Source organism: Neovison vison, chromosome 1 (genome assembly GCF_020171115.1).
Source record: "Neovison vison isolate M4711 chromosome 1, ASM_NN_V1, whole genome shotgun sequence".
NCBI classification, from domain to species: Eukaryota; Metazoa; Chordata; class Mammalia; order Carnivora; family Mustelidae; genus Neogale; species Neogale vison.
Genome location: NC_058091.1, coordinates 207,807,487 through 207,823,293, shown reverse-complemented (window position 1 = coordinate 207,823,293; position 15,807 = coordinate 207,807,487). Strand labels below are relative to the sequence as shown.

Genomic DNA, 15,807 nt, shown 5'->3' with positions numbered 1-15,807 from the left:
AAGGTCTTCCATGATCTTTTCCATCCCTCTCCTCAATATTCACCATACTCCCAACCATACAGCCCTCTTACGACTCTAGCATTTGCTATCTCCTCTCTTGACTTGCCTAGCCCCCTAACTTCATTTACCATCTATGCTCAAATGTCAATTGCTGGGAGAAAACTTTCTTGGCCATGCCTACAATAGCACACAAACACCTGTGCCCTTTGTCTTTACCCTTATAATATACGTCAATACTTGGCATAGTATAACATTATATTATCTTTTTTAATTGAGATTTTTTGTTGAGATAATTGTATATTCACATGCATTTGTAAAAATAAATACAAAGAAATCCCATGTACACTTTGCCTAGCTCCTCCCAATGGTTAACATTTTGCAAAACCATAATATAAAAGCACAACTAAAATACTGACATTACTACATCAATCTTACTCAGATTTCTCCAGTTTTACTTCTATGCATTTGTATAAATGTAAGTTTATACAACTTTATCACATATGTAGGTTTGCTCATCTATCATCCCAGTCAATATACTAAATAGTTCCAACACCACAAAGGTATCTCATATCCTCTTTTAACTACATTCAGCTACCTCTCTTCTCCTCTAACACTTGAAAACTACTAATGTGTCCTCTATTTCTAAAATCTTGTCACTTCAAAAAGTTAACATAATTAGAATCATCTTGTATGTATTCTCTTGGGATTGGCATTTTTTTTCCACCCAGCTTAATTTCCTGAAAATTTATCTAAGTTATTGGTTGTATCAACAGTTCCTTCCTTTTCATTAATGAGTGGTAAGTATGCCATGGTATGTATATACAACTGTTTACTTAACCATTCATCTGGGCATCTGGGCTGATTCTATTTTTGGCTATTACCAATAAAGCAGCTAAGAACACGCACATATAGATTCTGGTGTGAACTTAAGTTTTAATTTCTCTGGGATAAATGCCCGAGAGGATGATTGCTGGGCCATAAGGTAAATGCATGCATCATAGTTTTTATTACCCATTTCCCCATTACGATAGAAGTCCCATGATACCAGGGACTTGGTTATTTTGGATTGGTGCTGTATCCCAGTGTCCAGAACATACTTGGCACAGAACAAAGAGTTAACATATATCTGTTGGCTGAGAAGACTTCAGAGCCTTCTGGAGCCAATGTGCACAGATGCTTTTGCTTTTATAACTGATTAAAATGAAATGAGTCTGCAAAAAGTCTCCCTGGGAAAAATGATTGAGACGAGAGTAAGAGAGGTGTGGCCCCTGAGGTGTCAGTTTGAGCCCTAAATGGAAGAGCAGTTAGTCTGGGCAGCTGTGTGTATAAAGCCCCAGGGAACACATCATTTGCCTGGATGGCCACCAGCAGAAGACAGAGCTGCCTACTGCTTAGCAGTATTTTCAAGATGGGACCAGCTGCAGAGTCAGGGAGCTTCTATTCTTTCCTAAGCACATGTTGGCACCCTGGCAAAATAGTAAGTAAGCTCCAAAAAAAAAAAGTGTCAAATGTGTAAATAAATAAATTACTTAGTCACAGGATTGGGTTAAGTTTTCAGGAGAGAACGAGGCTTTACACAGGTTACTGGGGTGGACAATGGTAGTTCAGAGAACAGAAATTTGGAAATCAATGTTAAGAGCATAAGCTGGGAAGCTTGGGAAATTTGGATTACATGCAAAAAAATTTATTTTTTTTAATTGTATTTGTGGAACTACCTCTATTCCTGGAGATCCTTTTATATAATCATTAGTCAATCAGTTCTAAAAGGTCGGGTCTATTAGTATAAATACACCACTTTCATGAGTATAACCTTCTGGCAAAATTTGTTTAATGTGTTTTTGTCTAAAGTTTGTTTACCTGACAATCAAATTTCTTTTAATAAGTAACAGAAAAAAAAAGAATGTTTAAGTGTTATTAAAAGTAGCAATTTTTAAATATTTTGAGTTTGAATATGTATGTATCTTATTGCAAAAATCACAAACTGTGTCCATATTTGAATAGTGTAAATGTCCATTATATATATATCTCCCAGGACAGTGCTCTTTGTAAGGCTCCTGAAAAGGGTGAAAACACCAAAATTAAAATGCCTTGGAAATCTGAAAGATTAAGGGATAACATATTTTAAGAACAGTGACCTAATATCTTTCTCTGGTCTGATTCTTTCAATCAATTCTTGCTGTAAATGGTTGAAAATAACAAAATTCAGAGGTGCCTGGGTGGCTCAGTGGGTTAAAGCCTCTGCTTTCAGCTCAGGTCATGATCCCAGAGTCCTGGGATCAAGCCCCGCATTGGCTCTCTGCTTGGCGGGGAGCCTGCTTCCCCCTCTTTCTCTGCCTGTCTCTCTGCCTACTTGTGATCTCTGTCTGTCAAATAAATAAACAAACAAAAAAAAAAGAAAAAGAAAATAACAAAATTCAATAAGGCTGCATGATTGTACATTTAATGTGGTATTATGTTTGTGTATCCCAAACTCGGTTTAAGTATTTCTCTGCTTAGATTTTTAAGGCATAGTAATTCCTCATGGTATGGTTCTAGAACACTGATTCCCAGCCTTGTTTGCACATTAGAATCATCTGGGGAGATTTAAAACTCCTAATGCCTAGCCCATACCCCAGACCAATTAAATCACAGTCTCTGGGGTGAAAGCTAGGCATCAGTATTTTTCATAGGTCCCCAAGTGATTCTAATGTGCAGCACGGTTGAGAATCAGTGTTCTAGAATCATCTGCATTAGTTTCACTAGCATATTTATTAAGAGTCAGACCTGGGTCCACAATTATATGGATTAAATTGGAATACCTATAGATGAGCAAAAGAAATCTGAATATTTATCTGTACTCCCAGATGCACACTAAGTTTGAGAACCTCTGGTTTCTAGAATTGAGGTAGCTAACACTGACCTGTAAAGTCATCGGTGAGTAGGACAATTTGAAATTTCAACCCACAGTCGGAAAATCTTTTGGGATTGGAGATAAGTTTATTCTGGAAAACTGATTAGAGGTCTGTATTTAGCTAGTGTAGTTACATAGTTTGCAGGTGTCAGTAGTAACTTCAGGTAAATGTTCCAAACAGTTTTCAAATAAATACTTTATTAGGGGAAACTTCTCTTCCCATGGAAAGCTAAAATAAAGAGGCCATCAAGCTAAAACTAGAAAGAGTAATTTAAAAAAATAATAATAACTTATAAGAATTAAGGATGTTGAGAGGAATTTTTATAGAAAAGCATAGAGTTGCAATTGAGCTTCCCCTTGCCCACCACTCACTTTTTTCTTAACAAAACTAGAATTAAAATATTTTCAAAGGAAGGGAAAAAATAAAGACCTACAGGAATCCCCATTATATTTTAAAATATTAGCCCAGTAAGGATAGTTAACCCCTTAAAATATGTAAAGTATGTTCTCAAACCTCTCATCTGATCCTGACAAATAACCTGTTTAGATCAGCTCTCCTTCCTTGAAAAATAAGAATGAAGAAAATTTGTGCTTAACAGGAATTGAAGGTTGGGAGCTGCGCATGCATAGGGAAGAATGGTCAGAATGCTCTGAGTAGTAATGTGGACAAGGAGTTCTGGGAACGAAGATACTGTCCGTTCCTAAGGTATTAGATTTGTTCCTAGGCAACAAATAAAATGTGATTACTTCCAGCCAGCCCAAAATGCAACTCCCAGAATAAGACTGCATATATAAAAATATCTTCCAAAAGTCTAACCTTTAGATAATTTTGGTGCTCAATTCATCCTATAATTTACATACACACACATATACACATGCACATATATATATATATATATGCACACACACATATATATGTCTATGTGTGTGTTTCACATTATTCTATGGTATTTTAAGAACATGTATAATTTGGTAATTCCATATAAAAATTAATATGAATCATTATTAGTTTTATAAAATTTTAACCTTTGCTACTTTCATGATCAAAAATGCACATGTAATGGCTAAAATCCAAAACCCTGACAGTAAAAACAAATGCTGGTGAGGATATGGAACAACTGGAACTCATCCATTTGCTGGTAAGTATGCAAAATGGTAGAACCACTGTGGAAGGCAGTTTGAAGCTTCTTACTCTCAAGCATCGTTTTACCAAATGATCCAGAAATTGCACTTCTAGGTTATCTACTCAAGTGAGTTGAAAACTATGTCACGCAGGACAAGAGAAAAACCTGCATACGAACGTTTATAGCAGTATTACTCATAGCCGCCAAAAAACTAGAAATAACCAAGGTATTCTTCAATAGGTGAATGAATAAGCAAACTTGACACATCCATAAATTGGAATATCATTCAGTTTTTTTAAGCTATCAAGATACAAAATGACATGAAGGAACCTTAAATATATATTGCGAAGTGAAAGAAGTTAGTCTGAAAGGGGTACATACTATATTATTTTAGCCACATACACTCTAGGATTCTAACTACATGACATTTTGGGAAAGGCAAACTGTAGAGGTAATTAAAAAAAAAAATCAGTAGTTGCCAGGGATTTGGCAAGGGAAGAAGGGATGACTAGGCAGAGCACAGATTTTTAGGTCAGTGAAACTATTTATGAGGCTATGGTAGATACATGATATTATGTATTTTCCAAAATCCATAGAGCTGTATAATACAAAAAGTGGACCCTAATATAAACTACGGATGTTAGATAAACATGATGTATCAATATCATTTTATCAATTGTAACAAATATACCATATTAATGGAATGTTAATAATAGAATAAACTATGCAGGGAGGTGGAGGGATAAACGAGAACTCCCTGCTTAATTTCTCTGTAAACCCAGAAGTAGTCTAAAAACGAAAATCTATTAATTAAAAAAAGATCATGTGTAGATAATATAAATGCTGGCACTGGAAACATTTTTTCCCTAATCTGTAACATATTGACAAAATAGTTGTTAAAGTAAATCTATTAATTATGTATTTATCACTCCTATATCATGAAACTTAAAAATTCTTTAACTAGTTAGCTATATTCCCAAAGATACTTAATTCACATTCTGCCACACAGAACTAAATTAATATCCCCCCAATATATGGATGCCTGAAGAATTTTTCTCCATCCTTTTTCCAAATGAAATGTTCATATTATATTGGTACATTTCTTAGTTTCATTGATTTTCAATATAGTTTTGATTTGCAAAAGCGATAAATATTTTGCCTATAACATAGTTATGTAACTGCAAGCTGATTACTTTCAGCTACTGAAAGCCTTGTGCAGTACTTCTCAAACTTCAATATGTGTGTGGGAGTCTACTGGGGATCATTTAAAAAAAAACAAAACAAAAACAAAAGCTAGTTCTGATTTAGCTGATGTGAGGTGGTCCTGATAAAATACATTTCTAACAAGCTTCCAGCCAAGGCTGATATATGACCTCTCACTTTGAGCAGCAAGGTTCTCGAGCACATTTGGGCCATGAGAATATTACCACTGTGAAAAAATTAAACCAAATACCTAGCAGTTCTTACAAGCGATTAAAGAGCTGTTTAAAAAAGAGAGCGAGCGAGCTGCTTTTTTGTTTCTCCTACCTAAAAAAGCTTTTGGGGCTCCCAGAACTTCTAAATCTGTTTTCCCAATATATAATTCTTTTCAATTTCATCCATAAAGAGAATGGCTTGATAACCTTTGTACAGTGTGCAAGCTACCCATTTAGCTATAATACTCTCCTAGCTTGATGAACCAAAGACCATCCATCTCTAGTTCAATTCCTCAATTTGTATGTCTTCAATAGCAGAAAGGTCAAACAACGGGCTCAAGGTCATTTAACCAATAACTGTAAAGGTCAGGTCTAAATCCAGGTCTCTGATTTTGAACCCAGTCCTTTTCCCTCCATTCTCTGTTTCTGATAAGGATCCACTTCAGAGAATAGGGACTAGCTTGCTGAGAACACAAAATCCCAGTTCTGCATTGAATCTCTCAGCCTCAGGCTTCCCGGGCAATTCCTAACATGGATTTAAAGCCTTGTGGGGAACCAGGTGCAATAAGGGAGATAATTATTTTGTGCTTCAAAATAAGCCTTGAAATTCAACAAAATTATGTGAATTAATGAGCTTATTTGAATATGGTGTAAGGTATGAGAGAAAAGACTTGGATGTTCCACCATGGAGAGGGTGGCCAAGAATGGATTGTTCTATTTCTTCAAACCTGACGGTTCTCTTGAAAGCATTCATAGCTAACCTCGTGTGGGAGTAAGAGGCGGGCAGACACCTCCCCAGGACCTTGGCCAGAGCAAACTTCCTTATACTAGGATAATCAAATGGTAACTAAATGTCTTCAGTGGGATTTCTAAACTATTAAAGATAATAGAAACTAAATGTTTCTTCACAATATAAAGAAAACAAGGCTGAGAGATGTGAAAATAATATTGTGCGATTGTACAGATATTATTAGTTGGAACTTAGATTTGGAGTTTTTCGACCTCTGGTTTAAGGACTAGCCCTAACCTCATACTGATAACAGCAGTAGTTAGGATTGTACAGAGCTAGTCAATAGGAAATATTTAAGTGATACTAGTGTCTACACATGCTGTCTAAATACTGTCTTAAGGATTTCTAACGGTATGAACCTGTGTATACCCTTACTCTCTCCCTCCTAGAGTCCTGCCGCATAGGCAAGAAAAAGTTAGGATAATGGGACCTTGGAAAAAATTCCTGCTTCAGAACTTTGGACAGCATCCCACTAAGAAAATTCTGCTCTCATTTAGAAGGGGGACTCCTCTGTAAAGGTACATATGTATTGGATGCAAGTGGCTCCAAATTAAGGTGCTTAGCTGGGTGGCCAGACTGTCTTCCTCTGGGCACTACTCTGACACCATATTACAAAGATTTGTAAATACGTAAGGTTAGAAATATTCTCTTCATAGGATTAAGTGAATGTCAAGGCAGCCAAGATTTTGGGCTCCCATGCCTATCTCCTTGGGGATGTCGTGAGCTGTTTGTGTGCGAAAGCCAAGCAAGGACACCACAACAAGGGAGAGTCAGCCTTGATTCTGGCCCCGTCTGAGAAAAATGAGTAGCTCTCAGCTCCTCGTGGGTGATCGGAGCTCTTAGAGATAATTACAAGCAGTTTAGGCGTCTGTTGTAAGGAGCACAAATGCCACTGTACTATAACAGCCTTCTGTGGAAATTTTACAAATTCCCAGCGATAGCAAGTCTCCAGAAAAGTACATTATGCTCCTATCATCTCAGAGCCAGGAGGTACTCTGTGTTTTTGGCTGGTGGTTGGAAATCTGGCTCTGGCTGATACAACAAGCTTCAGCTTACTCATCCCTAACACCACGGTCTTCACCATCCCTCCAGTATTTAGAGCTCATATATTCATTCCTCATTCTTCCTACCATGTGCCATTCCTCTGTTCCCCTCCTTCTCATTAGAATCCTCTCCAGCCTTCAAGACTTGCCTCCCGTTCCTCAAAAAGTTGAAAACAGAGCTACCCTATGACCCAGCAATCGCACTACTGGGTATTTACCCTAAAGATACAAACGTAGTAATCCGAAGGGGCACGTGCACCTGAATGTTTATAGCAGCAATGTCCACAATAGCCAAGCTATGGAAAGAACCTAGATGTCCATCAGCCAATGAATCGATCAAGAAGAGGCAGTATATATACACAATGGAATACTATGAGCCATCAAAAGAAATGAAATCTTGCCATTTATGATGACGTGGATCGAACTAGAGGGTATTATGCTTAGCGAAATAAGTCAAGCAGAGAAAGACAACTATCATATGATCTCCCTGATATGAGGAAGTGCAGATGCAACATGGGGGGTTAGGGGGGTAAGAAAAGAATAAATGAAACAAGATGGGATCGGGAGGGAGACAAACCATAAGAGACTCTTAATGTCACAAAACAAACTGAGGGGGGCCGGGGTAGGGGGGCAGGGAGAGGGTGGTGGGGTTATGGACATTGGGGAGAGTACATGCTATGGTGAGTGCTGTGAAGTGTGTAAACCTGGCGATTCACAGACCTGTATATCTGGGGCTAATAATAGATTATATGTTTATTAAAATATTAAAAAATATATTAAAAAAGAAAAAAGACTCGGCTCCTAAGTGACAGCCCGCCCTGATAGCACACTGTCCACAGTGGCCTCCCTGCTGCACCCCCGTCAGCCATTAAGGACCCTAACCACTTGCTTGGCATTTATGTTGAGCCATACTTCTAAGAAGACAGCATCACAGGCAGACCTATTTCGTTTAACTTCCCAGGGTAAATAAAAATGGAGATAAAAGAGAGAAATGCAGGTAACATATCTGTTGAACTTTCAAAGATTTTCACACTAAAAATGCCATTGTGTAAGAAGGAGGGAACTGGCAAATAGACAGGGCCGGGTAGACAGTTTTCTTTTCTTTTATATCTCTGAGCCTCATCAACAGAATAATATCTGGGAAGCCTGAAGAGTATAGCTGCAGGACAAGTATGAAAGAAAGAGGCAGACATCAGTTTAAAGTAAAAGGCAAGATTTTGCAAGTGTGGTAGGAGAATAATGAAAAAGAGCACAAAACTACTAGCCCCATACACCACTGGGTGGAGTGAAACATAGCTCAGGAGTCCTCAGTGGGAGATGTGATATATTCAGTGGGAGAGAAGCAGCATTAGCCAAGTCTCAGGGTTCTTTGCTGCGGGAAGCTTCTATCAGTCTATGACCAACAAGAATGATAATGACTTGTATACTTCGCAATCAATACTAATAAAAGCACAACGACTATGGATGACTTACTGTGCTGACAGTGAATCCCATTAAATCCTCGAGGACATTTACAGACGTAACCTATGAATGTGTCCCCTCGGTACGCTTCACTTATTTCACAGGTTCCTCCATTATGGCACGGATTAGGGATGCAGGGACCTGAAAGACAGAAGAAAAATTGCTGCATTATGCATATGCTTGAAAGGAGATACTGGGCCAACCTTTCACAATTAACAATTTTATAGAGAAAAGTGTTCTGGATATTAGCGGCGTAGGAAATGGAGCCGTTGGGCGGGGCTCTGAGACTAACAGGCTGGGACTGAAGCATGACTTCCTGACTTTTTAGCCGTATGGTCTTGGAGGATTTATTTCACCTCTCTGTGCTCAATCTCACCTCCTGTCAAATGTCAGTATTAAAGGAATCTATCTCAAAGGGTGATGATACACAGATGAAAAGAATTCCCAAATATAAAACACCCGAACAGTGTGTGATGCACATTAAGCAGTCAAAGAAGAAATATTAGCACTGAGTAAAATACTGGTATTAAGTTCTCCGAATTGTAAAATATCTTCTGCATGTTTCAAAAGTAATACTGAAGAGCAATTTCTGGAGTGATGAACACTGAAGAGCTTTTATAAAGCTACTGGTGAAAACAGCATAAACTTGCAAATGACTGTAACCACGCAGTCCAAGGGAAGTGGATACCTTCTTGCAATACTTTTATTGGTTATTTATGGATTTGTAGTGGGGCACACTTCTGTGAATCATGGTTTTTGCCAGTCTATAAGAAGTAGCTCATCAAGTTACAAATATGGGGGAAAACAGGGGGAATGGGGAGAGGGAGAGAGAATCCCAAGCTGACTCCCTGCTCGGGGAAGAGCCTGACACAGGACTTGATCCCACGACCCTGAGCTCATGACCTGAGCTGAACATAAGAGTTGGCAGCTTAGCCAACTGAGTCATCCAGACACCCCAGGCTCATAGTCATTTTAAGCTTTGAGAAAGTGTAACCTCACCAGAGCGCAGTACCTGTGACAGCCAATAGAAGTGTGGTGTCTGATCTCCTTTGGAGAAAACCAGCTGTTAGCACTATGTGGGTGTAGACCTGGGCTAGTCCTATCTAACTATAGAAAGAGTAAAGCTCTTTCTACACCATCTTCCTTCCTTCCTTTTCTCTTTTTGGAAGTGACAGGTTTATGTCAAAGTCTGAAGGCTCATCCTACCTTCTCTTGCTTCTACTCCCCCCAAAATCTCTTGCATCTCTAATTCTTACATTCTTACAGGTGGCTTACAGTTGACTTCTTTGAACGATGCTAATTGACTCGGGTAAGAATCCAGACTGGACGTTGGGAGGAAGGGAAGAGAGAAGTTGAAGGAAGGTAAAGGAAGACCAAGGAAAAATATAAAGTATTCTCTAATTTTGTCTTTTTCATTTTGTTTAACCAAAGAGACATTTATGAGTGAAAGAAAAGCCACTGAAGAGAAAGTTAAGATGTGCATATTAGAAAAGAAAGAAGAGTACTTAAAGTCTCATTATGCATGAAAAGGTGAATGCCTAAGTCCTAAAGGAAAATTAGTCAAGAAAAGGAGCAAGTGGTTTTAGCAGAGAGTAGGGGGCAGAGATAGGGTTGGGCACAAGAACAGTAGCAACTTAAAGCAACTAGGCGAGAGCTCCCTGAGGCAAGGCTGCTGGAAGCGTATAAAGGTGAAGGACTCCTTAAGCATCTGTCAAAGCCATTTAAAGACTTATGGAGACAGAGGCAATTGACCATCATCATTTTGAACAGTGTGACAGAATGTTAATGACAGGAAGCACTTAGGAGTTGGGCAACATTGTCTTGCATTGAGTCAAGACTTAAATTTTGATTCCTTTCTCCGGCAACTATCTTTGAAACTCAGTTTCTTCCAGTTTAAAATTTCATGAAATACAACAGCTGTAGAATCTAATAAGAATATGCAGGAAATAGAAAACAATGTGGCAACGCTATTGTGTCTGAACCTTATTGATAGGACTTAACTTTCAAAAAGTGAAAAGAAATTAGTGTACCTGTGATTTTCCTCCAGATACCTTCATATCAATTAAAAACAATATATTGATTTAAGTAGCCAGTTTTGTGTTGTGCAGTATATGTTAATTAAACTAATGAACACCTGTCTTAAAGATGGTACACAGCCAATGTTTAAGAAAGGAAGAAGGTGCAACACTGATGATCAGTTTTGTGGCAACTTGAATCAGATTTCTTCCACTACTAAAAGATGCAAAGCATGCCACAGAACTCATCTATCCTTTTCTTTCTCAGTTTCTATTTCTTCCCTCCTCCCTCATATTTGATGGTGCCTTGCAATTTACAAATTCTTTTCACATAAATAATCTCATTTATTTCTCACAACTCTATGAGGTCATTGCCATTACTATTAGCTTTTAAATTAAAAAAAAGAAAAAGGGAAGGACAAATATCTTAAATAATGTTTCTCAAATGAACATCTACAAGGGATGCATTTAGGTCTCAAATTAACAGTCTATGATTCCAAAACCTACATTTTTTTAGAGACTGGAAAGCTGGGGTAGGGAAAATGAAATAAGAGTGATATTAGAGTTTCGATTCATCAGTTCACTTCAAAATAAGAAAAATTTTAAAAAAAAGAAAAAAGAAAAAATATAAGAAAAATCATGACAGGTTTTTTAGTAACAGATAAGTGATAGTCATGTATATAACTGCTAGAGAAAAAAATACATATATGCAGTTATACTGAAAGAATTATGTAATTTTAAACAAACAAGGAGCCTTGGAGATCACCTAATCCAATCTTTCAATTCTGCAGATGAGGAAACAAAGCCTAATAAGAATTCAGAGATTTCTCAAACTAAAACAAAACAAAATAAAACCATACACCCAATATAAGAAAAAGTGGGCTTGAGGATTTGTATCTAGGAGGAAAAAAGTTATTAAAGCCAAAAATGATTAAGCTATTCTTTCCCCCTCAAGAGAGTGATTTCATTTATATCAGACAGGAAATAAATCTTTTCTACTCTCTTCCTCCTACAAAGCTGTGAGGGAGGGATTTAAAACAAGAACAACACAAAAGACTGAAACAGTAAGGCCTCTGCCAGATCTTAGGTGCAGTTAAAGCCACCATTCCAAGGAAGGTGGTCTATGAATGTAACTTTGCAGAACAAAGGGCGAATATGAGCCTGATAGATGACTCCAGGTACTCAAGCCCACTCCACCGAGGAAAAGTAGAACTTGGCTCGAAGTTGAAGATGAGCTAGTGGCTCTGCATACTAAAGGGGAGAACTTAGGAACGGATGGAGAACACCCAGAAGAGAAGACACCCAAAACAGAACTGGAAGTGGACTTGATGGACAGAGGCGGGTCAAGCACTATGTTGGGAAGTAGTAATAGGTGAAGAAAAGTAGCTAGCAAGAAATCATGGTCTCTAAAATTCAGGTTTAATTTGTTAGCACAGCTGCTATGTGAATCGTCTGCTAGGGCATCCAGATCCACACTCAAGTCTACCAGGCACACAGACCTGTGTGTGGTGTTTGGGGAAATCAAGAGGAAAGGACTATGCCATTCATCTGGCTCATACTGGCAGAAAGGAAGACACACGATAGCACGTGAAGCCTAAGGGATTCAAGAATCCAATGGCTACAGAATTCTGAAGACAGAGCTGACAGGGGCATTTAAAGTCCAAGACACTCTGGATATATCCTGAGGGCATAGGTGAAGTCTGTCCAGCAATCTTGGTAAAGCCTCTGGGATTCCCCCCCAAAAAACAAGCTAGAGCACTAGAGCTGATTTTATTTACAACTCAAAGAATATCATGACCTCAGCGGACATCTGAGTTTCAGAAAAAGATTACCTGTTAACAGAGGTCACAATCACAGGTATTTTTCCTAATTCTGAGAAATTCTATAATTTTCATTTAAAGGGTGAGTATGAGGTAAAGCCAATGGGGCAAGGGTTTAACCTTTCTAGAGTGCTTTAAATGCTAAGCAACATTAAATATACATAGTATTCTTTATAATGCTCTGTAAGAATATACCTTTGGTTTTTTTAGAGCCAAGAAAACAGGCTTACTCACAGCAAGTAACATGCCTAACTGGAAAAGACAAGATTTTAACACACTCCGCCTGACTACGAATCTCTACTTTCCATTAAGCCGCACTCCCTGCCATGTTGAAGAGCTTCACATTAATATGTTAATCTTGGCAGATGACAGGATCCACATGAATTCACTAAGCATGTTCATATAAATAACGCAGGACTCCAAAGCCTTCCTAAATGGAAATATTTCAGAGTATTTTCAGCAAATGGGCCAGGGTGTATTAGATATTATGGGTATAGATAGACTCTACTATACTAACAGTACTCCATTTCAGCTATGTTTGAAATCAAGTGTCAAAAAGAATATCTTCCCAATATTATTTTGTAATCACATATTCTGTATGTATATACTCTTACTTGCGCTATAAGGATAAGAAAGAAAGTGACCATGTCCAACGTAGAGGTTTCGTTTGTTTGTTTGTCCCTAATAATCATACTATGAAACTCATATTGCATGCTTTGTACATACTTTTTCGGGTACTCATGATAGAGTGATGAAATGAGTGGTGGTTACATCTCCCTTTTCCCCAGTAAACCATAAATTCTCAATGACAGGAGTCACAGTCTGCACATAGCAAGTTCTTGATACATTCTGAATAAACAAGGGGCTGGAAAAATGAGTGATGACCATTTCTTCTTTTGCTTAAACCTCATTCAAATTGAGGTTTATAAGGTGTCAATATCTTTGGCTTTTCACCTCATAATTAATTAGGATACTTCCTGTAACTTTTCTACACCTTTCAAGGTTCAAGTTCTTTAAATTTGTAATTGGGTTCCAATATTTTTTGTCTCTAATAGATCTTAAGCTACAAGGTATTACATCTGTAAAGTATTACAACAGTAAATAACAGATTAGAAGGTAAACTTATGCATAATAATTACATGCATCATAATTCTTTGGCAAATGTAGTATCAAGAAAAATGTAACGTTGTATTATCTCATCAACAGTGTTTTGGTCTCCTAATTTACCAATTCCTGTGTAAATAAAGACATTGACTTAAAGCTTTAGCAAGATGAAACAATTAGAATATATAAATTAGTACATAAAAATACTAAAATAAATATAGCTCCAGGTTTCAAGCATGTGGTAGCCAAAAATTTTTGTAGTTGGGTATTAAATAGTGACAATTAAAATATATAATAACAGTTTCCAGGTTCCTTTCTCAAAGAGGTAAGTGGGCTAAACATATGAGAATTAGAGATCTTAGGAAATTCATTTCTGCTTTTGTGTTTTCCCCCATCCAATAATCTCATCTATTCTGATACTGAAAATAAGTATTATTAAAGGTGTTGGCACACCGATAAAGAAAAACCATCGCCTATAGTGTATATTGTTGCTTGCACTATGAAGATAAGAAAAACAGTGGCCCTGACCTTGAACAATATAGAACAATTTGGGGGCTTTGGTTGTTTTAATTTCAGGTTAAATACATTTATTCATTAGGGAACTATTATGTGCTGAGCACTCTACTAGTAATTTGGATAAATACTTTCAATGTAATTAAAATTATCAGCAGCTGGAAGAGTAAGCTTACAACACAAGAAAATAGTCATCCAGTTGATGCACCTCGCTTTTTAAAGGTAGTTTTAATGGTTATCCTTTACTGAAAATATAATATGCTCAGTATTTATAAATATATATATTTGTACAAATATATACATAACTATATGCATTTATAATTCTCTCTCTCTCTCTCTGTATGTATATATAAACTGTATGTATATAGTTTATATAATGGTTTCTTGGTTTCTGGAAACTTAATTCTAGGATTTCCTTCATGAAATCATATTAACAAATGTTTGCAATATGGTTACATTCTTCATTTTTACTGCCAAAACTTTATATATTTGGGGCATCTCATATCTTTTCAGTAACATGTAAATATATATATATATATATATATATATATACACATTTATATATATATATTCTGTAACATGTAAATATATATATATATATACCATTTATTTTAAAATTTTGTTCTGCTATAAAATTGTTTTCAAAGCTGTATATAAGCCGTGTATGTCTTACACAGAGCTATGAAAACAAATTTATAGCAGAGCAAAATTTTAAAACAAATGATAATTATTAAACCACTTAGAGCTAGTAAAAACAAAAACAAGACAAACAAAGGCGATCTTAATTCCTTTCCACTTTAAAAGTCTCTTTTAAAAAGTCTGCTTCTTTTAGTATTACAGGTATAGAATGGTGATTACAAGATTCAGTTCTGATTAGTATTCATGAAAGTCCAAATTATCTGATTAGACAATAGCACATGATACTCTCATGCCACTTTTAACAATAAAGGCATAAGTGGACTTTTAAGATACAAAAGGCTTTAGGGAGTTTTATAATCAATAATGCTATAATACTTTGGTAGGTAATCTTTAAGTAGCTCCTAACACAATGGGGACAGTATATGATCAATATTAATGAACAACTGGTTTCAACAGCATGCTTTCCAGGCATTTTTATGCAAGCTCATATAAGTATGTCAACAAGATTAATTGCTCACAAAAGTAATGGATCTATATGGTTGGCGACTTTTCTGCATCTGCTTTCTCACAATTCCAACAGTCGAGAGTTGAGTTTATTTCCCTATGTATAACATAGATAGCTTTTTCACACATTCAGCGACTACGCCCCAAATCATCAATTCCTTGTAGTGTGTAACCAGATTATCAGGAAGTAAATAGGTTAACCCTCTCTTGTGATTATGTGTACACAGACTCGGTCAATTTTACAAATTATTCTCCCCAAACACTGACACTTACAGATTAACAATAAATGCACATTTTAGAGTAGGTCATAAGGAAGTACCAATCCAGCAAATGCGAAAGCTCAGTTTCACTAGCTGCTCTCACAGCACAGTGAAACAGGAAGAGTTCTGACCCAAAAATTCACTTCGAAGTCTGGTCTTAAAAACACAGGAAAGTTCTCTGATCATAGTGTTGTTTTTGCATTGAATAAGATTTGAACGTTTTGGCAGA

At 36.9% G+C, this 15,807-nt stretch overlaps 1 protein-coding gene across 2 annotated transcripts in view; it reads right to left on the bottom strand.

Moving 5' to 3' along the window:
• The window catches only part of EDIL3 (EGF like repeats and discoidin domains 3), a 410,169-nt gene that overhangs the window by 210,397 nt on the left and 183,965 nt on the right, over positions 1-15,807 (bottom strand). For both annotated transcript variants that reach the window (XM_044266049.1, XM_044266057.1), the window contains one exon: positions 8,736-8,864. In XM_044266049.1, coding sequence (XP_044121984.1) covers positions 8,736-8,864 — 129 coding nt within the window. The remainder of the gene's footprint in view (positions 1-8,735; positions 8,865-15,807) is intronic.